This window comes from Mobula birostris, chromosome 12 (assembly GCF_030028105.1).
Source record: "Mobula birostris isolate sMobBir1 chromosome 12, sMobBir1.hap1, whole genome shotgun sequence".
Lineage (NCBI taxonomy): Eukaryota > Metazoa > Chordata > Chondrichthyes > Myliobatiformes > Myliobatidae > Mobula > Mobula birostris.
The window spans coordinates 70,899,681-70,921,660 of NC_092381.1; the positions used below are offsets into that span (position 1 = coordinate 70,899,681).

General features: G+C 41.1%; 1 protein-coding gene across 5 annotated transcripts in view; it reads right to left on the reverse strand.

Annotated features, from left to right (window-relative positions):
• The window catches only part of glis1a (GLIS family zinc finger 1a), a 379,333-nt gene that overhangs the window by 114,174 nt on the left and 243,179 nt on the right, over positions 1-21,980 (reverse strand). For all 5 annotated transcript variants that reach the window (XM_072274051.1, XM_072274052.1, XM_072274053.1 and 2 more), the window contains 2 exons: positions 14,270-14,431; positions 3,044-3,154 (listed from right to left, as the gene is read on the reverse strand). In XM_072274051.1, the coding sequence (XP_072130152.1) occupies positions 3,044-3,154; positions 14,270-14,431 (273 nt within the window). The remainder of the gene's footprint in view (positions 1-3,043; positions 3,155-14,269; positions 14,432-21,980) is intronic.

Here is a 21,980-nt window from a genome sequence, read left to right on the forward strand (position 1 = left end):
TTTCCCCAATCAGGAACTATGGATGAACGGAGAAGTTCGCCTCCTGCTCAAAGCCAGAGATTCAGCCTTCAGGTCTGGAGACCGGGAGGCTTACAGCTCAGCCAGGGCCAAACTGAGGAGAGGAATCTCTCAGGCTAAACACATATACAAACAGAGAATCGAGGAGCATTTCAACTCCTCAGACCCCCAGCGCATGTGGCATGGCATACAGGTCATTACAGACCTCAAACCTCCTAGTACTGTGCCCCCTTCCAGCTCTGCTTCCCTCCCTGATAAGCTCAATTACTTCTACATTCACTTTGACCGAGAGAACAAGGAGATCACCCTCAAAGCAGATCTCCCACCTGGTGAACCGCCTCTCTCACTTTCCACCTCCGATGTTTACGCCACCCTGAGCAGGATGAATGTATGGAAGGCAGCTGATCCGGATGGAATACCTGGCTGTGTGCTCAGAGTCTGTGCAGGGCAGTTGGCCGGGGTCTTCACAGACATTTTTAATCTGTCCCTGGCCCAGGCAGTTGTCCCCACAAGGTTCAAGATCGCCACCATCGTGCCAGTGCTGAATCATTCCACTGCCACTGGCCTGAATGACTTCCGCCCAGTTGCACTCACCCCCATCGTTGCAAAGTGCTTTGAGAGACTGGTTCCATCACATCTGAAATCCTGTCTACCCTCTAGCTTGGACCCCCATCAATTTGCCTATCGCACCAACAGGTCAGCAGAGGATGCCATCTCCACGGCACTTCACTCTGCCCTGACCCACCTGGACAGCCCCAACTCTTATGTCAGAATGCTGTTCATTGACTTTAGTTCGGCATTCAATACTGCGATCCCCTCCAAGCTGATCGCCAAACTTCGCCAGCTTGGTATCAGCGTATCCCTCTGCAGTTGGACCTTGGACTTTCTAACTAACAGACCCCAATCAGTTAAGTTAGACAACTTCTCCTCCTCCACTCTCACCCTGAACACCAGCGTGCCTCAAGGCTGTGTGCTGAGCCCTCTTCTGTACTCCCTTTTCACCTATGACTGCTTTCCTGTACATGGTTCTAACTCCATAATCAAGTTCGCAGACAACACCACGGTGGTTGGTCTGATCAGAGGGGATGACGAGACGGCCTACAAGGACAAGGTTCAGCACGTGGCTGCGTAGCATGCTGACAACAATCTGGCCCTTAACACCCAGAAGACCAAGGAGATCATTGTGGACTTCAGGCATGCTAGCAGCCATACTCACGTCCCCATCTACATCAACGGAGCTGTAGTGGAGCGTGTATCAAGCTTCAAATTCCTTGGTGTCCACATTTCTGAGAATCTCACCTGGTCCCTGAACTCCTCCATCCTGATTAAAAAGGCGCAACAGTGCCTTTATTTCCTGCGGAGCATGAAGAAAGCTCACCTCTGTCCCAGGATACTGACGGACTTTTTCCGCTGTGCCATTGACAGCATACTCACCAACTGCATCTCAGTGTGGTATGGCAATTGTCCTGTATCAGACCGCAAAGCACTCCAGCGGGTGGTGAGGACTGCCCAGCGGATTATCGGCACCCAATTGCCCACCATTGAGAACATCTACCATAAACGCTGCCTGGGCAGGGCGAAAAGCATTATCAGGGATGCATCTCACCCTAACCACGGACTTTTTACTCTACTCCCATCCGGTAGGCACTACAGGAGCCTCCGCTCCCGTACCAGCAGGCACAGGAAGAGCTTCTTCCAAGGCTGTGACACTGCTGAACCTTTCATCACAGCACTAAGCATTATTGCATCCATACTGTACTGTCTCAGTACTTCTATATTTGTGTGCTGTAGCACTTTTTTTATTCACAGTTATTTTGTAAATAACACTATTCTTTGCATTTCTGGTCAGATGCTAAATGCATTTCATTGGCCTTTGTATCTGTACTCGGCACAATGACAATAAAGTTGAATCTAATCTAATCTTACAACCACATCCAAATCATTCATGTCTATTACAAACAACAAAGGTCTCCACACTGATCTCTGTGAAATACCACAAGTCACAGACATCTATTTACAAAAGCAACCCTCTATTATCATAGTCTGATTCTTATGGTAAAACCAATTTTGGATCCAATTTATTAACTTGTCCTTGATCCCTAACCTTTTGGACCAGTCTCCCACGTGAGTCCTTGTCAAAGTCCTTGTAAACTACATCTATTGTGCTGCCCTCATCAATACATTTTGTTATTTCTTCAGAAATTTTAATCTGTTCATCAGACAGGATTTGTCATTGACAAAGCCATGCTGGCTATTTCTGATTAGTAGCTGGCTTTCCTAGGTCAGGCAGTTTCTGTAGAAAGAGAAACAGATTTAACATTTCAGGTTCATGAAGAAAGAAAATAAGTTGGTTTTAAGTTGCAGAAAGAGTGGGGAGAGAGGGGTAGGTCAAAGAGAATATTTCTGATAAGGTGAGGCATTGTTTTCATTTCCTTCTTGATAAAGTGTTGAGCAAAATTGGCTCACTTTATCAGTGATACTCAAACATGCTGTGTTTTTCCAGCAATTTCAGTTTCACTTTTTCCCACTGAGCCTGAAAGAAGTATGTTTGTTTCAATACTTCCTTGAAATTTCTGAGAGTTGATATTAACTGCTATAAAAGAGAAAATTTCTTGTAGTGGAAGAATAAGCACAAACTTCCCATATTATATCAATATAGTTTCAACAAATATTTCTTGACACGCTTCTTCAAGACTAATCATGTTCTGAATCACACTTTTCAAGGATGCAAAAATAATGGACGTCTTCAGCCCTTGAGTCTTTCATTCTTCTTCATAGCTGGCTTCTAAAACCTAGGCTGGCCTTCATGACCACGACTTCTAGTTTAATTTGTCTTTTTTTTCCCAATTGTGACATGTTCAACATTCTCCATTGAAAAAAAATGTGAGAAAAGAAAATATAATCTTTCTAAAACAAATAAATATTTCCCCAAAAATGTGATGTGAAAATGAATACCTGTATTTCCCAAAAACATGTGATTGTCCAGTACATGACACATACTGGATTATCTATGATTATTTCTTACCTTCTTACGCACCTGTTGCTGTTTGGCAGAGTGTGCTTTGACATGCTTCCTCAATGAGCTTGGATCAGTGTAGCGCTTTGTGCACCCTGGGATCTGACAAGCATATGGTTTCTGTAAATGTTTGAGAGAGAAAGAAGTTTTACACTTCACAATCGCTGCTGAGTCTCATTAAGACAATTCTATCCTGACTATATACCATGTGATTCCTTCTGCTATGGAATAGTGAATTATTAGTTCCTGTGCATGAGCACTTTTCAACTGGAATGCAGTTACTAAAAGTAGAAATTCTTCTTTTTAAGACACTTCACTCGAACAGCTCAGCTCTGGCAGCTGACCAGGGGTGTCAGATGATAGCCTTACTCCTGGATTTGATTCAAAAGGCTGAAAATAGTTTTCACAACTGTAGTTGTTGATAATTATTACCGGTACTCAAAGTAAACCTATTAAGAAACTGCAAACAAAGAACGTTTCATAGCAATAATTTATCAAAGGCCATATTTTAAATGCTGCACTTTACAGGGTTACATGCAAGCAATGTTTTTGTTTCAAGATTAGTTGCCGTGTGTAACCTTTAACTTGGTACTATGTATATTGTTGGATGTAATTGCTAAAGCACTTTTGGATAAGTATGCAAAGTCATTCCAATAGGTAATCCCATAATACAGAATGAATAAATTGTTAGGAATGCTTTAAACTTTACCTGACCATCTTACTCCTTTGGCACAGTAGCCACATGGCACTGCTATAGGAATCAGTGTCTCTGGACAAAATGCCCTGCAACAGCTGGCAGTAGATCTTGATCTGGTATTCTTTGTGTAACACACCCAAGAGCATAGCAGGTTTACAAGTTTACTTAAGCTGCCACGTTTAAATCTATGGCATGGTCATAAGATGCATAAACTTCACAGACATGTATAAATAATAGCTTATGGGAGTTCAAATGCTGCCTTTATTTCATGGACAATAATATGGCAGAGCAGATAAATCTCAAATCATTGACAACTGATAATTTCAATGAACTGAATCAGTTAGGTTTTATGCAGCTGAGCAATCTCTGTCAAATTATTGCTCATGTGATAGACGAAAAAAAACATTGCAATTGAAATTTGTCTTGACCATCATCGACTGAATTGATTGAATGAGTGGTACCTGAGCTCTGAAGGTAGAGATTCCTTGGCAAAGGAAGGAAAGCACAAAGAAGAAAAGAATTAAGTTTTATGCTTAGACATCACATACAGTACATCAATATTTGAGTCATATAACAGAAAGACAGAGCAACCTATTCTGTATCCCATGACGAAAGTTTCATAAATTCAAACAGATTCAGCATCTGTTTTACCTTATTTAATTAGAATTCCTCTGACAATCCTAAACATATGTTTTCAAGATTACCTGGCTCAAAATGTAAACCATCACAGTCTTGCTGGCAAACCTTTCATTCAGTTTTCACTTCAGCTCTTGGGTTGAGCACAGCTCCATGCTTCCAAATGGGATAAGTGTTGCTGTCCATGTCTGTGCCCAGATAAGGTTAGCTTGGCTACTGTACCATTAGAAATGGTGCAGCAAGTCCTTGTTCCTTCCCTATATTAAAGATAGTTCTGGAAGGATCAGTAGCTATTGGGGACTATATTTTGGCAAACTCTCTCAAGAGAAAAATAAAGCTAACTGTAAATTTATTTGTTAAATAATTTGTATCACTGATCAGGTGTCTGTCCTTTTTGGACAGCCTGCCTCAATCCAACACCATGAGCGTAAACTAAGAGCATGACATGTACATTCACCAAAAGAGATGAATACCAAGCTTTCAAATAATTAACACTACTAAAGAAAGCCACTCAAACATATGAAAAAAATCAAATGACATCAACATACCCCATTCAAAACAATCTCCTATAAATTTAATCCCTTTTTGGTACCAATTATATAAAAGTTGATTGTCCATTGTAAAAGGAATAAGTCTGTTTTGGAACAAAGGTCTCCTTGCTAATAGAGATTTCTGTGTTTCATTATCAACATTTATCTTATTCCATAGATCAATCAAATGTGTTAATATAGGAGATTCTTCCTTTTCCCGTATCGATTTAGATTCCCATTTATATATAAAATCTTCAGGTCTATTTTCTCCTATCTTGTCTAGTTCTATTTTAATCCATGCTGGTTTTCAATCATCGAAGAAAGATGCAATAAATCTAAGTTGATTTGCTTTATAATAGTTTTTAAAGTTTGGAAGTTGTAACCCTCCTAACCCAAATTTACATGTCAATTTTTCCAATGATATTCTTGACATTTTACCTTTCCGAAGAAATTTTCTCACACATTTATTTAACTCTTGAAAAAATTTCTGTGGCAATTGTATTGGTAAGAACCTAAGAACATCAGAACCTTATCGGCATATAATCAATCTATGTATATAAACTATATTATGTATTTATATCCATTGATTTTTTTATATTATCACGTTATTTAACTTATTGTGATTTTTGTGATGCATCAGATCCAGAGTAACAATTATTTCATCCTCCCTTACGCTTATGTACTGCAAATGACATTAAACAATCTGGAATCAGGAGTAGGCCACTCAGCTGTTTGTAGCCATTCTATACAGTCATGAATGATCTTCCCTGCCTTTACCTCCTCTGTGTCAGACCTCCATATCTTGCAATTCTCTAATCTTTCAAAAATATATCTACTTCCATGTTAAAAATCTCCAATGATGTAGCCTCTACAGACCAAGGTAAAGAGCTCCAAAGCGTCACCAAATTCTGCAAGAATTCCTATGCAAGTCAGCTTGAAATGACTACCTACTAACCTAGTAACTCTGTCCCTTCATTCCATATTCTCCCACTAGTGGAAATAACTCAACATCAACATGACCACTAAGCATCCTGATGAAGGGTCTCGGCCCGAAACAGCCACTGTTTAATTTTCCATAGATGCTGCCTGGCCTGCTGAGTTCTTCCAGCATTTTGTGTGTTTTACAAGCATCTTAAGTGTTCTAGTAAGATCATTCTTCTAAACTCCAAAGAACACAGATAATTTGTTTTAGCTGCTACTGATAGGACAACCCTTTCATCCCAGGAATGGGCCTAGTGAGTCTCTATTGTAGTGCCACAAGTGCCAGTATATCCTTTCTTAAAAAGAATCTACTTTACAAAAATATTGATGCTCCTATTGATATTACTGATAATGAACAATTTCTGTAATTTATTTTTGATTTGTATTAATTCAGTCAAGTTAAGAGGTTTACAGAATGAACTAAATTTCTCTTCACCATAGCTATTTAATGACACAACACCTGGGTGTGGTTGAAGATTGACTGCCCAAGGCAACCAGCTGTTCCAAACTAGAGTGCTATGAAGCCTACCTAATTTTCATTGTGAGATGCACTAAAACCTTTATTGGTAACTCTGGTCCTGAATAGTTTTGGAAAATATGGAGGAGCACATCCAGTCCTTCTGTTTGTACAATAATAACAAATGTCTGGTTTTAACCTCCTCTTTTACTGAGTTTTCGTTTATTTTTACTCCAGGATGATGGCAGCGCATCTGGATTGCCTCTCGGGCGCCAACTAAAGATTTTTTGTGTTTTTTTTTTAAACATCTTTTTTACGATCACAGGACAATGCTGGGCATTAAGTGTGATATGATGTGTTTACATAAAAAGGAACCTCAGTTCCCTGTGCGCAGTGAGGGCGGTTCACTCAAAAATGGAAGCGACGTTGATGAACGGGTCACACGCATGTTCTTGGAGGGCCAGAAGGTCCCGAGTAAAATGTGGTTGAGCTGGAGTCATTCTGTAAATCTGTAAATAAAATAGTTCGAGCATTTTTACCCACACAAGTTTGCCTTTGTTAAAGAACAAACAGAACATGGTGTCCGAAGTCAGCGTGAGGTCTAAGTATGAAGCGTAGCTGAATACCGCAAGCAATTAAGAAAGAGATGCAAGGTTCAGACAGAGAGAAGCTGCTGGCAAGAGAGCATGCATTCTCAAAGCTTACCAAGAGATTCAGGTGGGAGAAGCCCGAAAAATTCTGTTATGGATAACCTAAGTCCATCCACATCTACAAACACGAGGAATTCTGCAGATGCTGGAAATTCAAGCAACACACATCAAAGTTGCTGGTGAACGCAGCAGGCCAGGCAGCATCTCTAGGAAGAGGTGCAGTCGACGTTTCGGGCCGAGACCCTTCGTCAGGACTAACTGAAAGAAGAGTGAGTAAGGGATTTGAAAGTTGGAGGGGAAGGGGGAGATCCAAAATGATAGGAGAAGACAGGAGGGGGAGGGATAGAGCCAAGAGCTGGACAGGTGATAGGCAAAAAGGGATACGAGAGGATCATGGGACAGTAGGTCCGGGAAGAAAGCCAAGGGGGGGGGGGGACCCAGAGGATGGGCAAGAGGTATATTCAGAGGGACAGAGGGAGAAAAAGGAGAGTGAGAGAAAGAATGTGTGCATAAAAATAAGTAACAGATGGGGTACGAGGGGGAGGTGGGGCCTAGCAGAAGTTAGAGAAGTCAATGTTCATGCCATCAGGTTGGAGGCTACCCAGACGGAATATAAGGTGTTGTTCCTCCAACCTGAGTGTGGCTTCATCTTGACAGTAGAGGAGGCCGTGGATAGACATTTCAGAATGGGAATGGGATGTGGAATTAAAATGTGTGGCCACTGGGAGATCCTGCTTTCTCTGGCGGACAGAGCGTAGATGTTCAGCAAAGCGGTCTCCCAGTCTGCGTCGGGTCTCGCCAATATATAAAAGGCCACATTGGGAGAACCGGACGCAGTATATCACCCCAGCCAACTCACAGGTGAAGTGTTGCCTCATCTGGAAGGACTGTTTGGGGCCCTGAATGGTGGTAAGGGAGGAAGTGTAAGGGCATGTGTAGCACTTGTTCCGCTTACAAGGATAAGTGCCAGGAGGGAGATCAGTGGGGAGGGATGGGGGGCACGAATGGACAAGGGAGTCGCATAGGGAGCAATCCCTGTGGAAACTCGGGAGGGGGGGGGAGGGAAAGATGTGCTTAGTGGTGGGATCCCGTTGGAGGTGGCGGAAGTTACGGAGAATAATATGTTGGACCCGGAGGCTGGTGGGGTGGTAGGTGAGGACCAGGGGAACCCTATTCCTAGTGGGGTGGCGGGAGGATGGAGGGAGTGCAGATGTGCGTGAAATGGGGGAGATGCGTTTGAGAGCAGAGTTGATGGTGGAGGAAGGGAAGCACCTTTCTTTAAAAAAGGAGGACATCTCCCTCGTCCTGGAATGAAAAGCCTCATCCTGAGAGCAGATGCGGTGGAGACGGAGGAATTGCGAGAAGGGGATGGCAATTTTGCAAGAGACAGGGTGAGAAGAGGAATAGTCCAGATAGCCGTGAGAGTCAGTAGGCTTATAGTAGACATCAGTAGATAAGCTGTCTCCAGAGATAGAGACAGAAAGCTCTAGAAAGGGGAGGGAGGTATCGGAAATGGACCCGGTAAACTTGAGAGCAGGGTGAAAGTTGGAGGCAAAGTTAATGAAGTCAATGAGCTCAGCATGCGTGCAGGAAGCAGCACCAATGCAGTTGTCGATGCAGCGAAGGAAGAGTTGGGGACAGATACCAGAATAGGTTTGGAACATAGATTGTTCCACAAAGCCAACAAAAAGGCAGGCATAGCTAGGACCCATACGGGTGCCCATAGCTACACCTTTAGGTTGGAGGAAGTGGGAGGAGCCAAAGGAGAAATTATTAAGAGTAAGGACTAATTCCGCTAGACGGAGCAGAGTGGTGGTAGAGGGGAACTGATTAGGTCTGGAATCCAAAAAGAAGCGGGGGGATAAAACCGTGTCAAGGTATGCAGAAACGAGACTGTGTCCAGGTATGCAGAAACGAGACCGTGTTGAGGTATGCAGATCCCCTTGTTCAATCCCTTCCTACCCTATGTTCGTGACACTTCTCACGCTCTTAAACGTTTCGATGATTTTAAGTTCCCTGGCCCCCACCACTATATTTTCACCATGGATGTCTAGTCCCTATATACTTCCATCCCCCATCAGGAAGGTCTCAAAGCTCTCCGCTTCTTTTTGGATCGTTCCAATGACTATGAATGAGACAGTAATTCCATTTGAGCTTGACACCAGGGCCCAGGTGAATCTGTTATCCATGGATGATTACAAGACTCTCAAAGTAAACAACAAGATTTACCCAGTGAAGTTAAAAGTGACAGACTAAACTGGAGAGAATGTTCCAGTAAAAAGAGTCTGTATCGTGACCTTCAAACACAAAGGGCAGCACCTAAAGGCACAGCTACAGTTTGCTGAAAAGTGAGTACAACCAGTACTGTATTGGATCTGAGTGCACGTGAAAGGCTCAACATAGCGGAAAGGGTTTTTGTAGTGCCTTTACAGACCAAAGGTGACCAGGTAGCACTCAATAAAAAGCACCCAGATGTCTTTGAGGAGCTCGGATGCTTACCTGATGTAACTCGAGAAACTCGAAACAGCATCCATGAGAGCTCCAGAAAGGTTATGCAAGAGAAGCACAAGAACTCCACTTTCCATAGACATCTGTACCAGCTACACCAGCATGACAGTCAGGATGCCAGTATTGAACAGAGTGATCATGATGAAAAAGTCATCGGTCTTACTTCCACATCATGCAGCATTGGTTCTCATTCTCATCAACTTTCAATTAAAAACTGGAAATCAAAACTATCTCCACAATCCTCACCAAAGTTAAAGAGAAAAAATAAAAAGTAAGTTTGGGAGCCCACAAAAGACCCAGGGTCATAACAACAGCAACAGTTCAACACAAACCAACAGGAGGAGTTGCTATCTATGATACGCAGCCAACAGAAGGAGCTCTGTGAATCGAGACAGACTCAATTGGAACTTAAGCAAAGACTCACTGATTACATGGATATAGTCCAGGGCTCTATTATGAGGAACATGGAGTGATTTATGGTTACAGAGCAAGCACAAGAACAGAGACAAACAGATAAGATCTTGGCAGAGGATGTAGAAGAAATGAACACATAGATCAGAGTTCTCAAAAGGGCACTGGTATTAATGCAGCAAATGAAAGCAAGACATCTATGAAAGTAAACAGCAGTCCAAAAGGGACTACCACAGAGATGCTTTGAGAGTGGATGAGTGAATGGGGGACTGTATTTGCTCATTACAATTCAAGTTAATGTAAATATCTTTGTTGGAAAGCTTTATTGTGTCTTGCAGGTTTATGAGGACATACAATTGTGTCTGTTTTCTTTAAAGGGGGAAGATGCGTTATTATGTGTCCATGTAATAAAGAACTTCAGTTCCCAGTGTGCAACAAGGGTGGTTCACCCAGAACCAGAAGTGACATTGGTAAACGGATCACACACACGCTCTTGGCGGGCTAGAGGGTCCCAAGTAAAATGTGGTTGAGCTGAAGCCATTCTGTAAACTTGAAAATAAAATAGTTCTAGCGTTTTTACCCATGCAAGTTTGTCTTTGTTAAAGAACAAACATAACATTAAGAACTTCAGGTACTACAGGTCTATCCCATCAGCAAGCTGCTCATTGGTACAGGAAGTGAAGAAGCTTGACTTGGTGTGGACGGTGTTACTGCATGCTACAGAAAGGTGTTGTAGTCAGTGCGCGAATGCAGTGTGCAGTCTAACTGCAAGTGATTGTCTTTGATGTTTCTCTTACAATCACAAGACCCTGTTGGACACTGATAATGTAAAAATGCTGCAAGTCCATTCCCCTTGTTTATTGGTGAGCGAGACAGCTGCGTAGCCTCAGCTGAAGCAAGAACTAGGCCTCAAGCTGCGAGCTTGCCTGTTGCAGCAGTCCAGTAGAGAATACGCCAGAGGTGCTGCCCTCCAGTGTTCGACTGGTGAAATGACAAACTAGATTGTGTGTGTGCATGCATGCATTCGTCTGTGTACTGCTGAGAACTGCTTCTTCTTGTGATAACAACCATGCACCATCAATAGACAGGACATGTCACTCAGGGACTTGGGATATATATATATTTTTTGTGTGGGTGTATGTTTATTTGCCATCTAATTTTCAAAGATTCAAAGTACATTTATTATCAAAGTATGTATAAATTATACAACCTTGAGATTTGTCTGCTTGCTGGCAGGCACAAAGCAAGAAACCCAAAAGAACACAATTTTTAAAAATGAAAGATACAATGAACCCAATGCACAGTGAATGAGAAAAAAAAACCCACAAATAATGCAAACAAAAGAAGCAAGCAACAACATTCTGAACCAAATTGAGTCCATAGAGCCGAATCCCTGGAGCAGCCAGACATGGTCCAAAGCCTCGGTCTCATTCACCATATAGTGGGGCAAGCCGCTGCGAAGCTCGCTGACACGAAACGCGTAGCAGCGGGAGCAGACTCACGGCCTCAGCGCCATGGAGAGAGGAGTGAACATCACGGGAGAGCAAGGAAAATCAGCCCGACCCTCACCTCCGGTCTTTCCAGTCCATCTGGGCCAGTGTTTAAATCATCCAAACACTGGGTCGTGCCAGCCACAGGGCCTAGACTTCACCACCTAGCCCAAAGCCATTCTTGTCCTCACCAAATCAGCTCGGCGCTAAAAGCGATCCAACCTTGCACCCAGATTAGGTGGACAGGCACCAAAACTTCTCCACCCCGACTCCTCTTCGAAACGCTCGCTCCAGCTTCATCTCCACCTCTGAAACCGCCTATGTGCTATATGTACAAGGTACATATATGGGCTATATGTACCTTATGCTGTGTATGACAGTTGGTACTGTGCCCCAGAGGAAGGCCGTTCCATTTGGCTGTATTTATGGATGGTTGAATGATAATTAAGCATGAACTTTACTGGGTGCATTTCCTCCAAGTTCAATCAAAGTTAGGACAGGGACCTCATGGAATTAAATTTTTAAATATGTGTTGTGTTATCTTCAAGTGGCTGCTCTATTTCAACATCAGGAACAACCACAACTGGACACAGGTTGCCTAAGCTATTTTTGTGGTCCTGTGCCAGAAAGGGGGATTGAAAATTCAGCATGATGAGTACGCCAATAAATAACCTCCTGAGAAAACAGTTAATCAGTGCTGCAGAAACTCCAGTAATGAACCATCAATCTTTGCTACACAAGCCTACAGTGACTTAAAGTAAACTGAACCAGCTTAAGAAAGTCATTAAATAGCTGAATGTTATTTATGCCATTAGAATTTCAAAACGGGTCTCTCTCTCTCTGCTGTACTGGACACAATATAGCACATTAGCAAAGATTTCTGGAAGTTGATATGGTCTGATCGTAAAACTAAGCAGATTCCTTATTTCAGAAGAAGATGGAGAATAAGTCAGCTGTACTAAAATTGTGTGCCTCTTAGTTTCACCTACACCAGCATCTCATTCAAATGACTCACCTTAAATGTGTGAGGCTAGCTAGTAAGTAGTGATATTCTCTTTTACCAGAGGCTAGTAAACTGGTAAAACAACCTCGTTACCTGCTGCAGATCCCATCTAATTTTTATTTCTAATGATTTTCAATTGGAAAAGACACAGATAACCATCCACATCAAAGTGGGAAAGCACTGGAGTGAGTGGGAACTTTGATTGTAAGATTTGGCTGGGATGTAGACAGGAAGTCAGAACCAAACCCAATAAGGATTTCCACAAATCTCCATACAGACACCCTCATCAGCTTTGTCAATGCACAGTGGGAATTTTCCATGTATGTTCTGCTCCCAGTTCACAGGCATTAAAAGTAATGGTTGCTCCACCTAATATCAGTTTCTTTATCGACTGAAATACATCAATTCTACAAATATTGGAGTGTAAACCTCTAGCCTGCATCTTCATTGGTCATGGCAGCCAACATTTTTTTGTACTGAGATTTGAGGATGACTTGGTTCTGCTGCAGTTAAATGGGCTCACAGACGGTGTTTGGGTGGATCTCACAGGTCTACCAGTTTCAGCCCATTAAATACAAGGATAGACAATAACTGGCTGTGGAATCCCAGTTTCCTGTTAGACACTATTGAAGTATACCATTCCTTCCTGCTGTATAGAATCAGGCACATTGGATACAGTTCTGTTTACCTCATTCCATTGGACAAGAAATTTGATACACATGATAGGGCATACCAAAGCTACATCAGGTAGTTATTAAAGCCAGCTGACGTTATGAGTCGGATTTATCCTCAGAAATGCAGTAGTAGTAGCGTAGTCTGTTTGCTGGCTGACCAAATCATCGCTTACTCTCCACTTGTCCTGTTCTGGAGTAAACAGTTAACCTGCTTATATTTCTTTTAACATCATGACCAACCTATTGCGCATTTGCAGCATTTTTGTTGGTAAAAACCACTGCTGTTGGTAAAATCTCAGACAGCAACAAGGAGGTAGACAGAAGTGACGTAGATCAGCTAGCTGGTTGAATGGTGTCACAACAACCACCTCACATTCAATATCAGCAAGATCAGGAATTAATTGTGGACTCAAGAAGGGGAAGTCAGGAGAGCACACACCACCTCACTGAGCAGTCAGCAGAGGAAAGGGTGAGCAGCTTCAACTTCACGGGTGTCAAAAATCTTGGGAGGAACTACCCTGGGCACAACACATTGTTGCAATCATGAAGAAGTCATGCCAATGGCTGTAATTCATTAGGAATTTGAGGAGATTTGGTATGGTACCGAAGGCTCTTACAGATTCAGTAAATGTGTGGTGAAGAGCATTCTGACTGGTTGCATCACAGCCTTATACAGAGGCTCCATGTAAGATGCTGTAGACTCAGCCAGTTCAATCACAGGATTAACCTACCCCACCATTCAGGAGACCTTCAAAAGATGGTGCCACAAGGAGGCCCCACCAACACTAAGGACCATCACCCTCCAAGACATGTCCTCTTCTCGTTACAACCATTAGGGAGAAAGTATGGCAGTCTGAAGACCTACACTCAACAATTCAGGCATAGCCTCTTCCCCTCCACCACCAGACCCCTGAATGGTCCATGAACCTGTCAACACTGCCGTCTCTCCTTTTTATGTGCTATTTAATTATTTTGTAATTTATAGTAATTTTATATCTTTGCACTGTACATCTGCCACACAACAATAAGTTTCATGTGATAATAAACCTGATTTTGATTTTACTGGTTATTTCAGAATTTTAATGTTCCTACTGTTTCTCCTTGATTGCCTCGATTAGCTAATTCAATGCATTGATAGGGTGCAGTACTGAGTAAACACTAATTAAATATAATGCAAAACATTCTGTATCGTGCTTACTGTGTCCAGGTGTGTTCGCTGGTGTTTGGCACGATCACTGGAGTTGCTGAAAGCCTTCTGGCAGCCGGTGTGTTGACAAAGGTAAGGCTTCTCACCAGTATGGCTCCGCAGGTGGATCTTGAGATTTTCTAGTCTAGAAAATGCCTTATTACAGCCTTCGAACTGCAATAAAGTATTAAAAATATAAATATTACCATGAAAAGAACAAGGCAGCTATGCTACAATGCTTACAGTGTAGACCAACAATGCTCATCCAGTAAATCACTACAGCTCAACATCTGTACTAACTCAGGGATGAAAAAAAAACTCCTGTGCTATTAATTTAACCTTTCAACACTGACACGTACTAGAACAGCATTAGATTGAGCTGATTTCTTTTTTGTTGAAGTACGCTTCATCAACTCTTTCAAAAACATACATTACCTAAGCTGTTTTAAATCACACACATACAGGGTATTTTATTCTCAAAATGATCTTTCTGGAATGTCACTAAAGACAAATTAATAACCTTTTGGGATTAATTTAAATCAGTAGTCTCAAAACTGACTGTTACATCTGTCCAAGTTGATTTAGCCCATCTGCTGCTTATACTAATTAATAAGTCATACTCCAAACCACGCTCTGAATTTTGCCGTGAAAATGTCAAATGGGATCTTTAAGAGGAATTGGGTGGTTTAGATACAGGCCTGGGTTTGCTGAAGTTGGTACCTCACAATGTGCCCAATAATTAAACCTCTTCTACTACGTTCAGCTCCTTTGTCTTGCTGGTTGCAGCTGCACACTGATTAACAGTGCAGCCAAAAAAAAAAGAACATCTGGGAACGTAATGAGTGATCGGACAAAGTTTGGTTCTCCTTAACCAGCAGGTTTGAAGACTAAAGGAGATTGGTTAAAGGGGGTTAATTTAATATCAAATCCATCACAAAATATTGTCTTATGAGAAAAAATAGGCAGGTTAGGTTTGTATTTTCTGGAGTTTAGAAGAATTAGAGGAGACGACTGAAACACATAAACACTTGAGATCCTGAGGGGTCTTGACAGGGCGGAGAGAATGTTTCTTGTAAAAGTTTCTAGAACTATGGATCGCTGCTAACGATAAGGGGTCACCTATTTATGACACAGGTGAGGTTTAAATTTTTTCTCTTGGAAGATTCTGTGTGAAAATGGAAAAATATTGTTGAGGCACAAGTAGACAGATTCTTTACAAGCAATGTGAGTGAAAGGTTATTGGAGGTAATATAAAAGGCAGTGTTGAGGTTACAAACAGATCAGCCATGACCTCATTGAATGGTGGAGCAGGTTCAAGGTTCTAGGTGGTCTACATCTGCTTCTAATTTATATACTTAAATGTAAGAAAAATAAATAGAAGATAATTTAAAGGAAAGAGAAAAAGGGACATTCAGAAAGAAAAAAGTAAGCAAAGGGTAAAATCTGAAATTCATAGAGTATCCATTCACTATCTGATAGAATAAGTCTAAATATTTTCATTACTCACTTTCAGGATAAGAAAGACATTGACCGGAAGTAATTATCTGCTATCACGATTAAAAAGCTTGCAATATTAACTACCAAATTTAACCTCTGTGCTGTCAGGAAGGAGGTAAAGGAGCCTCAGGACCCACACTACCAGGTTCAGGGACAGTTAGTACCCCTCAGCCATCAGGATCTTGAACCAGTGGGGATAACTTCACTCAATTTCTCTTGCCCCATCACTGATTGGTTCCCACAATCTATGGGCTCACTTTCAAGGACTCATATTCTCGATATTTATTGTTTATTTATTATTGTTATTATTATATCTTTTTTCCTTCTTTTTGTATTTGCACAGTTTGTTGTCTTTTGCACATTGATTGTCTGTCCATCCTGAAGGGTGGACCTTTTCATTGATTCTATCGTGTTTCTTGTATTTAATGTGAATGTCCACAGGAAAAGGAATCTCAGGGTTGTATATGGTAACTTTAATAATAAATTTCCTTTAACTTTGAATTGGCAATTAATGTATCAGAACTTCAAGGTGAGGCTGCTGAGTGGATGGCATTTGTGAAATATTAACAATAAAGCAAAGGAAATAAGTTAGCAGCTCATGGCAATTTGCACTTCATACGAAATCTTTTCTTCTTTATTATCTGGCCTGCTTACAAATTAATAATGAAGTTCATCATTCCACACTGATATTTTTTCAGCAAATTCTGGCTCACTAACTCCATATTTGGGACTTGTATTCAGATTGAAATAATGAACATCTGAGTTTTCTTGGAGGTAAGGAAAAATTACAGTTGGCCCTCCTTATCCACGAGGGATTGGTTCTGGGACCCCTCGTGGATACCAAAAAATGCAGATGCTCAAGTCCCTTATTCAACCTGTCTCAATGCGGTGGACCTTAGGACCTTAGGACCCTAGGACCCAGCGGAACTCCGGACCTTATTTAACCCGTTTCAGTGCGGTGGGCATTAGGACCCGGCGGCGAAGCTCCGAATCCGCAATGTTTCTGTTCACGAAAATAATCACGATCACGATTTTAAATAAAGTGGAAATAATAAAGCGATCAGAAAGAGGTGAAAAGCCATCGGTCATTGGAAAAGCGTTAGGCTACAGTCGGTCAACAATCGGAACAATTTTAAAGGATAAAATGAGAAAGGCCCTGCCTGGTTAAAGCTACAATTATTACTAAGCAACGCAGTGGTTTAATTATTGGGTTTTGGGGTTTTGGGGTTTTGGGTTTTTGATCCTTCACATCAACCCGGCACAGTTGGAGAGCACGCTCGGGAGCACTTTGTGACTGGATCGAACTCGGGAACTTCCGTTCCCGAGCCCGGTGCTGAAACATACTTTTCTTAAGTGGTTTATATGCATAGAAAGGTAAAATATATACTATATACTAAGAAAAACATTTGACTAACGCTAAATAATACCGTATGTACCTGTTCCAACTTACTTAGTAAGAGAACTTCTGTTTTTCTTTCGATCCTGATTCACGATAAACTACGCACATTCTCCCGTATACTTTAAATCATCTCTAGAGTACTTATAATACCTAATACAATGTAAATGCTATGTAAAATAGTTATCATACTGCATTGTTTAGGGAATAATGACAAGAAAAAAAAATCTGTACATGTTCGAACAACAAGTGCTGGAAGAGCACTTCCGGGTTTTCTCGATTCGCGGTTGGTTGAATTCGCGCATGCGGAACTCGCGGATAAGGAGGGCCAACTGCATATCCAATTTACCTTTGCCGCACAAAACTTCTCTCAATTTGCAAATGATTAATGTGGAAAAAGGACAAATGTCAACAAGTCATTCTGGTACAAAAAGGATGCCCCTGTTTGTCTCGGGCAAAGCACGTTATTACTTGGAGAGAATTTACTCTGCATCATCTCTCATCTCTCCTCAAAAAGCTTCATCCTCGCAAACATCTCCAAACTCCACACTTTCGAGGTTATGGCTTTAGTAGCACCTCAGAATCATGCCTATCTTGCCTGGAACTACATCGCTGAATCTCATAAATCAAACGTTCATCCCTGTGAAACACCTCTCTTTAGGGGTGAACAAGACATTTTATGGCCGTGACAAACGCAATCTATTCTAGCTTACCTTTTTTGATTTGCCTGCAGTCACGATAGACCTCATCATCCTCAAACCAGTAGTCAACCTGGGTTGCAATCACATAATATAACACCTTCTCATCTGATTATAGCCAGAGAACAATTTGCAAAAGGATTCTCTTTCTGCTCCAGCACCATTATTGCTGGTGTTTCCTAAGGATCTACATTTAATTCCCTACTACTTCTTATACTTGACAGAATCATAGAGTCACAGAATCATACAGCACAGAAACAGCCCCTCCAGGAAACATCCCTGTAAATCTCCTTTACATTCATTCCAACTGATGGCATCTTTCTTTGGGTATGGTGACCAAAACAAACACAAAATTCCAAATGCGGTCTCATCATCTTCTTGTACAACTGCTACTTAACAATCCAACTTCTCTAATGCCCTGACCAATGAAAGTCAACATGGCAACGGCCTTCCTCGCTGCCCTTCCCCGCTCCCCTTCACTCATGTGACAACAGTTTCAGAGAACTACACTATGTACTTGTACGCTGAGGTCCCTCTGTTCTACAACACTCCCCAGGGCCCAGCCACTTATAGTGGAAAATCTTTCACATGTGGTGGTGATGAGATCCAGCTGTACTTTATCACCATCCCTCACAACTCCTCCTCTGTGTTTAAATATCATCCAGTTTGTCCATAATCTAGCTTTTTAGCAGCTGTAAACTTCCTTAAACTAAATATTGTGGAGACATAAGTCACTGTCTTAGACCTCTACACACAATTTCTTACCATAGCCACTGACAACATTCTTCTTCTTGGGAATTGCGCGAGGCTGACCAAGCTACTCACAGCTTGGTGTAATATTTGATCCCAACATGAACTCGGATCAAATAGGGTAAGTAGTTTCAAGTTCCTGAGCATCAACATCTCAAAGGGTCAAACCTGAGTCCAACATATTGATACAATCATGACAAAGACACGCCAACAACTCTACTTCATTAAGAGTTCAGGGAGATCTGGTATGTCACCAAAAGCTCTAGCAAATTTCTACAGATGTACTGTGGAGAGCATTCTGACTGGTGTCATCACCGTCTGGTGTGGAGATACTGATGCACGGGTTTTCAGGAAGCTTGAGATGGTTGTAGACTCAGCCAGCTCCATCACAGGTTCAAGACTGTGAAAGACCACCACCATCTGGGACATGCCCTCTTCTCACTCCTATCATCAGGGAGTGGGTAATATGAGAACCTAAAGACCCATTCTCAACATTTTAGGAACAGCTTCTTCCCATCTGCCTTCAGATTTGTGAATAGTTCATGAACTCATGAGCATTATTTTTCTATTCCTCTTCTGTGCTATTTATTTATATTATAACTTATAGCAATTTGTTCTGCCTGCACTGTACTGCTGCTATAAAACACGTTTCATGACTTACATCAGTGACAATAATCCTGATTCTGATATGTGTCTAGTCTTACATTAGCCTATTGTTACCTTCCTAACAACACCTAGCTCTGCTCCAGCTTCAGCTCCTTAGACCTTTATCCATAACTTTGTTTACCTCAAGGCGTAACTATTCTATTGCACTCTTTGTCCCTTGTTCTGTTCTTCAGGAAACAAGCCTTCCAGTATCCTAAAACTTGGTACCCTTGTTCTAATTTGCATTGCACCTTTGCTGATTGCTCACCTTTATACTGGTTTCCTTCAATAAAGCATACCAATTTTACAATCCTCACGCTTGCATTCAAATTTTTCCCTAAGTCTCCTACCTCTGCAAATTCCTCCCGTGCTTCAACTCTCTTTTGATATCTGTCTGTTTCCAGGTCTGAGAATGTAATTTAAAATTTGCGGTTATGCTTTCAATTCCAGAGGCCCTAGGACTCTGGAATTCCCTTCTTAAAATATTCTACCTGTCTGTGTGCCTTTCCTCCCTTAACATACCTACCGTTTACGTAACCATAATTTTACTTGATTTATCTCGATATTTCCATTTTGTGGCTTGATCAAATTTTGGGACACCTTCCAATGTCACAGTGTGATATAAATATATAACATTGCTACTGCATTGAATTAGTACCATATGATGCTGATGTCCTCTTTGACACCAGCTATCTACTCTGAGGTTCAATTCCATTCTCTGTCACTACAGTTCCCCTAGTATCCCTTTCCTCCACCCCAACACCACAACCACATCTCATGCTCTCTCTCCACCACCACTAATTTTTAAGAATGGGTAGATGAAGCTGAGTGAACCACTCACATGGCACTGCCAATCCTTAGAGAAGGAATGGCACTGGTCCCCCACATCTCAGAGGGACACACAACAAATATAGAAGTTAAGAAAAAAAGGATGCCGTAGCCTTGAAATGAAATAGCTTTTATCATGGAACTTGCCTTAGCTCCTAGGAACAAAATACTGGCTGCCAGTTGTACTCTCAAACTAAAATTCATTTTCATTGAATTCATGGAATCAAACATGAAGGGGAGTAAACCAGATGCATACAATATTCCAATACCCATTTAGCATTAGCATTCAAAACAAGTTTTTATCAACTGATAATTAGCTATAAGATATAGAAATGTTTATTTTATTGACAATTGATTTCAACTCTTTAAGAATAGCAAATTACGATGATCCCAAGATATATAATTTCCAAAAATATATTTCTCCCATTTATTAGTTCACCAAGCTGCGTTGACGTCAGAGACACAGTCTTGATCTAATCCCTAAACAGTCATCCATCCAATCTGATTGAATGATTTATGAAAGAAACCAGATTTACTTTTACTAAAGTCCTGGAAGAAAAGTCCCTTATCAACACTGGTTTTAAATTGTTATCCCTTACAATTAAGGAAACCACAAAATTGCCAATGGTATCACTAGTACCAAGGTCGTGGATCATTCTGGAATTACTCTGCAACTGGCAACTCAAATGTCCACTTCTGGGAAAATGCAAAATTCAGCACATTTTTAACTTTAATCTATAGCAAATGAAAGACAGTAAGGCTGGGAAAACAGAGGTTGTCTTAATGAATATCAATTGTAGCTCTGAGTAACATTTCTAGGGGAAATGAGCTGTGATGGAATAAGTGAAACTTTTTTTACCATTATGGAGCTAAATAGCAGCAGTGTGCTGCTCAACAACCTTGCTAATATCCATGGTGGTTGCTGTCAGGTCAAATAAACAAAATGGCCTTTATACAACAGAAAGGAAAGAGCAGGTCATAGACTACTGACATTGGAGACAGACTACACATGGAAAATCTTAAGATTTTCAATCCAAAACATTTTTTCTTAGTTTCATACTGAAAACTCTACAACTACAGAATAGTATGCCAGGTTTTGATTAGTGATTTACCGAGAACTTAACATTGTTTTAATCATTTTTATAAACTAAATTCTTGTTTTACTTTGACAGCACCTGGTCAGAGAAAGTGGTCTAAAAAAAGTTTGTTTCATGTGATACTTGCCATAGAAAGTCAAGGCAAAGTATTCTCTGCTCTGATGTTTGAGTAATTGTTATTACTGACACCTCCGCTTTGATTTGATAGGGGATGCTCTCACCTCACAACCCAAACTCTCATTTACTTTTCCTCTTGCAGTTTCTCTATTTTAGTGAACCTTCTTTATTTACTGCTCTACCAAAGCCTCTTCTTGTTTCCCCCATAGTTCAAATTAGTTTCAATATATTTTCTTTCTCCTCCATCAACCAAGAGCTGTCTCATCTCTTCACTGCAAAAACAAATCCTTTCTCAATTCCTTAAACTGTAGAATTCTTCTGGACCCCTATTTTGCTTGGATTCTACAATTTTATTTTTAAATTACTTCCAGTTTTATCTTGGGCAGGGAATATGATCATAAAACATCTATTTATTTGCTCTACATGACTGAATTGAATCATTACTAAATTCTACTGGTCGTTCCTAGTGTGACATCTATCAGCATGAAAATTCACTTATAGTGGTGCACATTCAAGATGTAAAAACAAACAAGTCTTGCAACAGGATGAAGACCTGCTAGAGTATTAAAGGCTAAGTCATTTCTTGGTTCATTATTGAGGATTCCATCACAAGCAGCAACTTTGGAGTTTTCCCTGACAGCTCAGTTACCACCATATATTTTATATAGAGCCTTCCACTTCCTTTCACAAAAGGA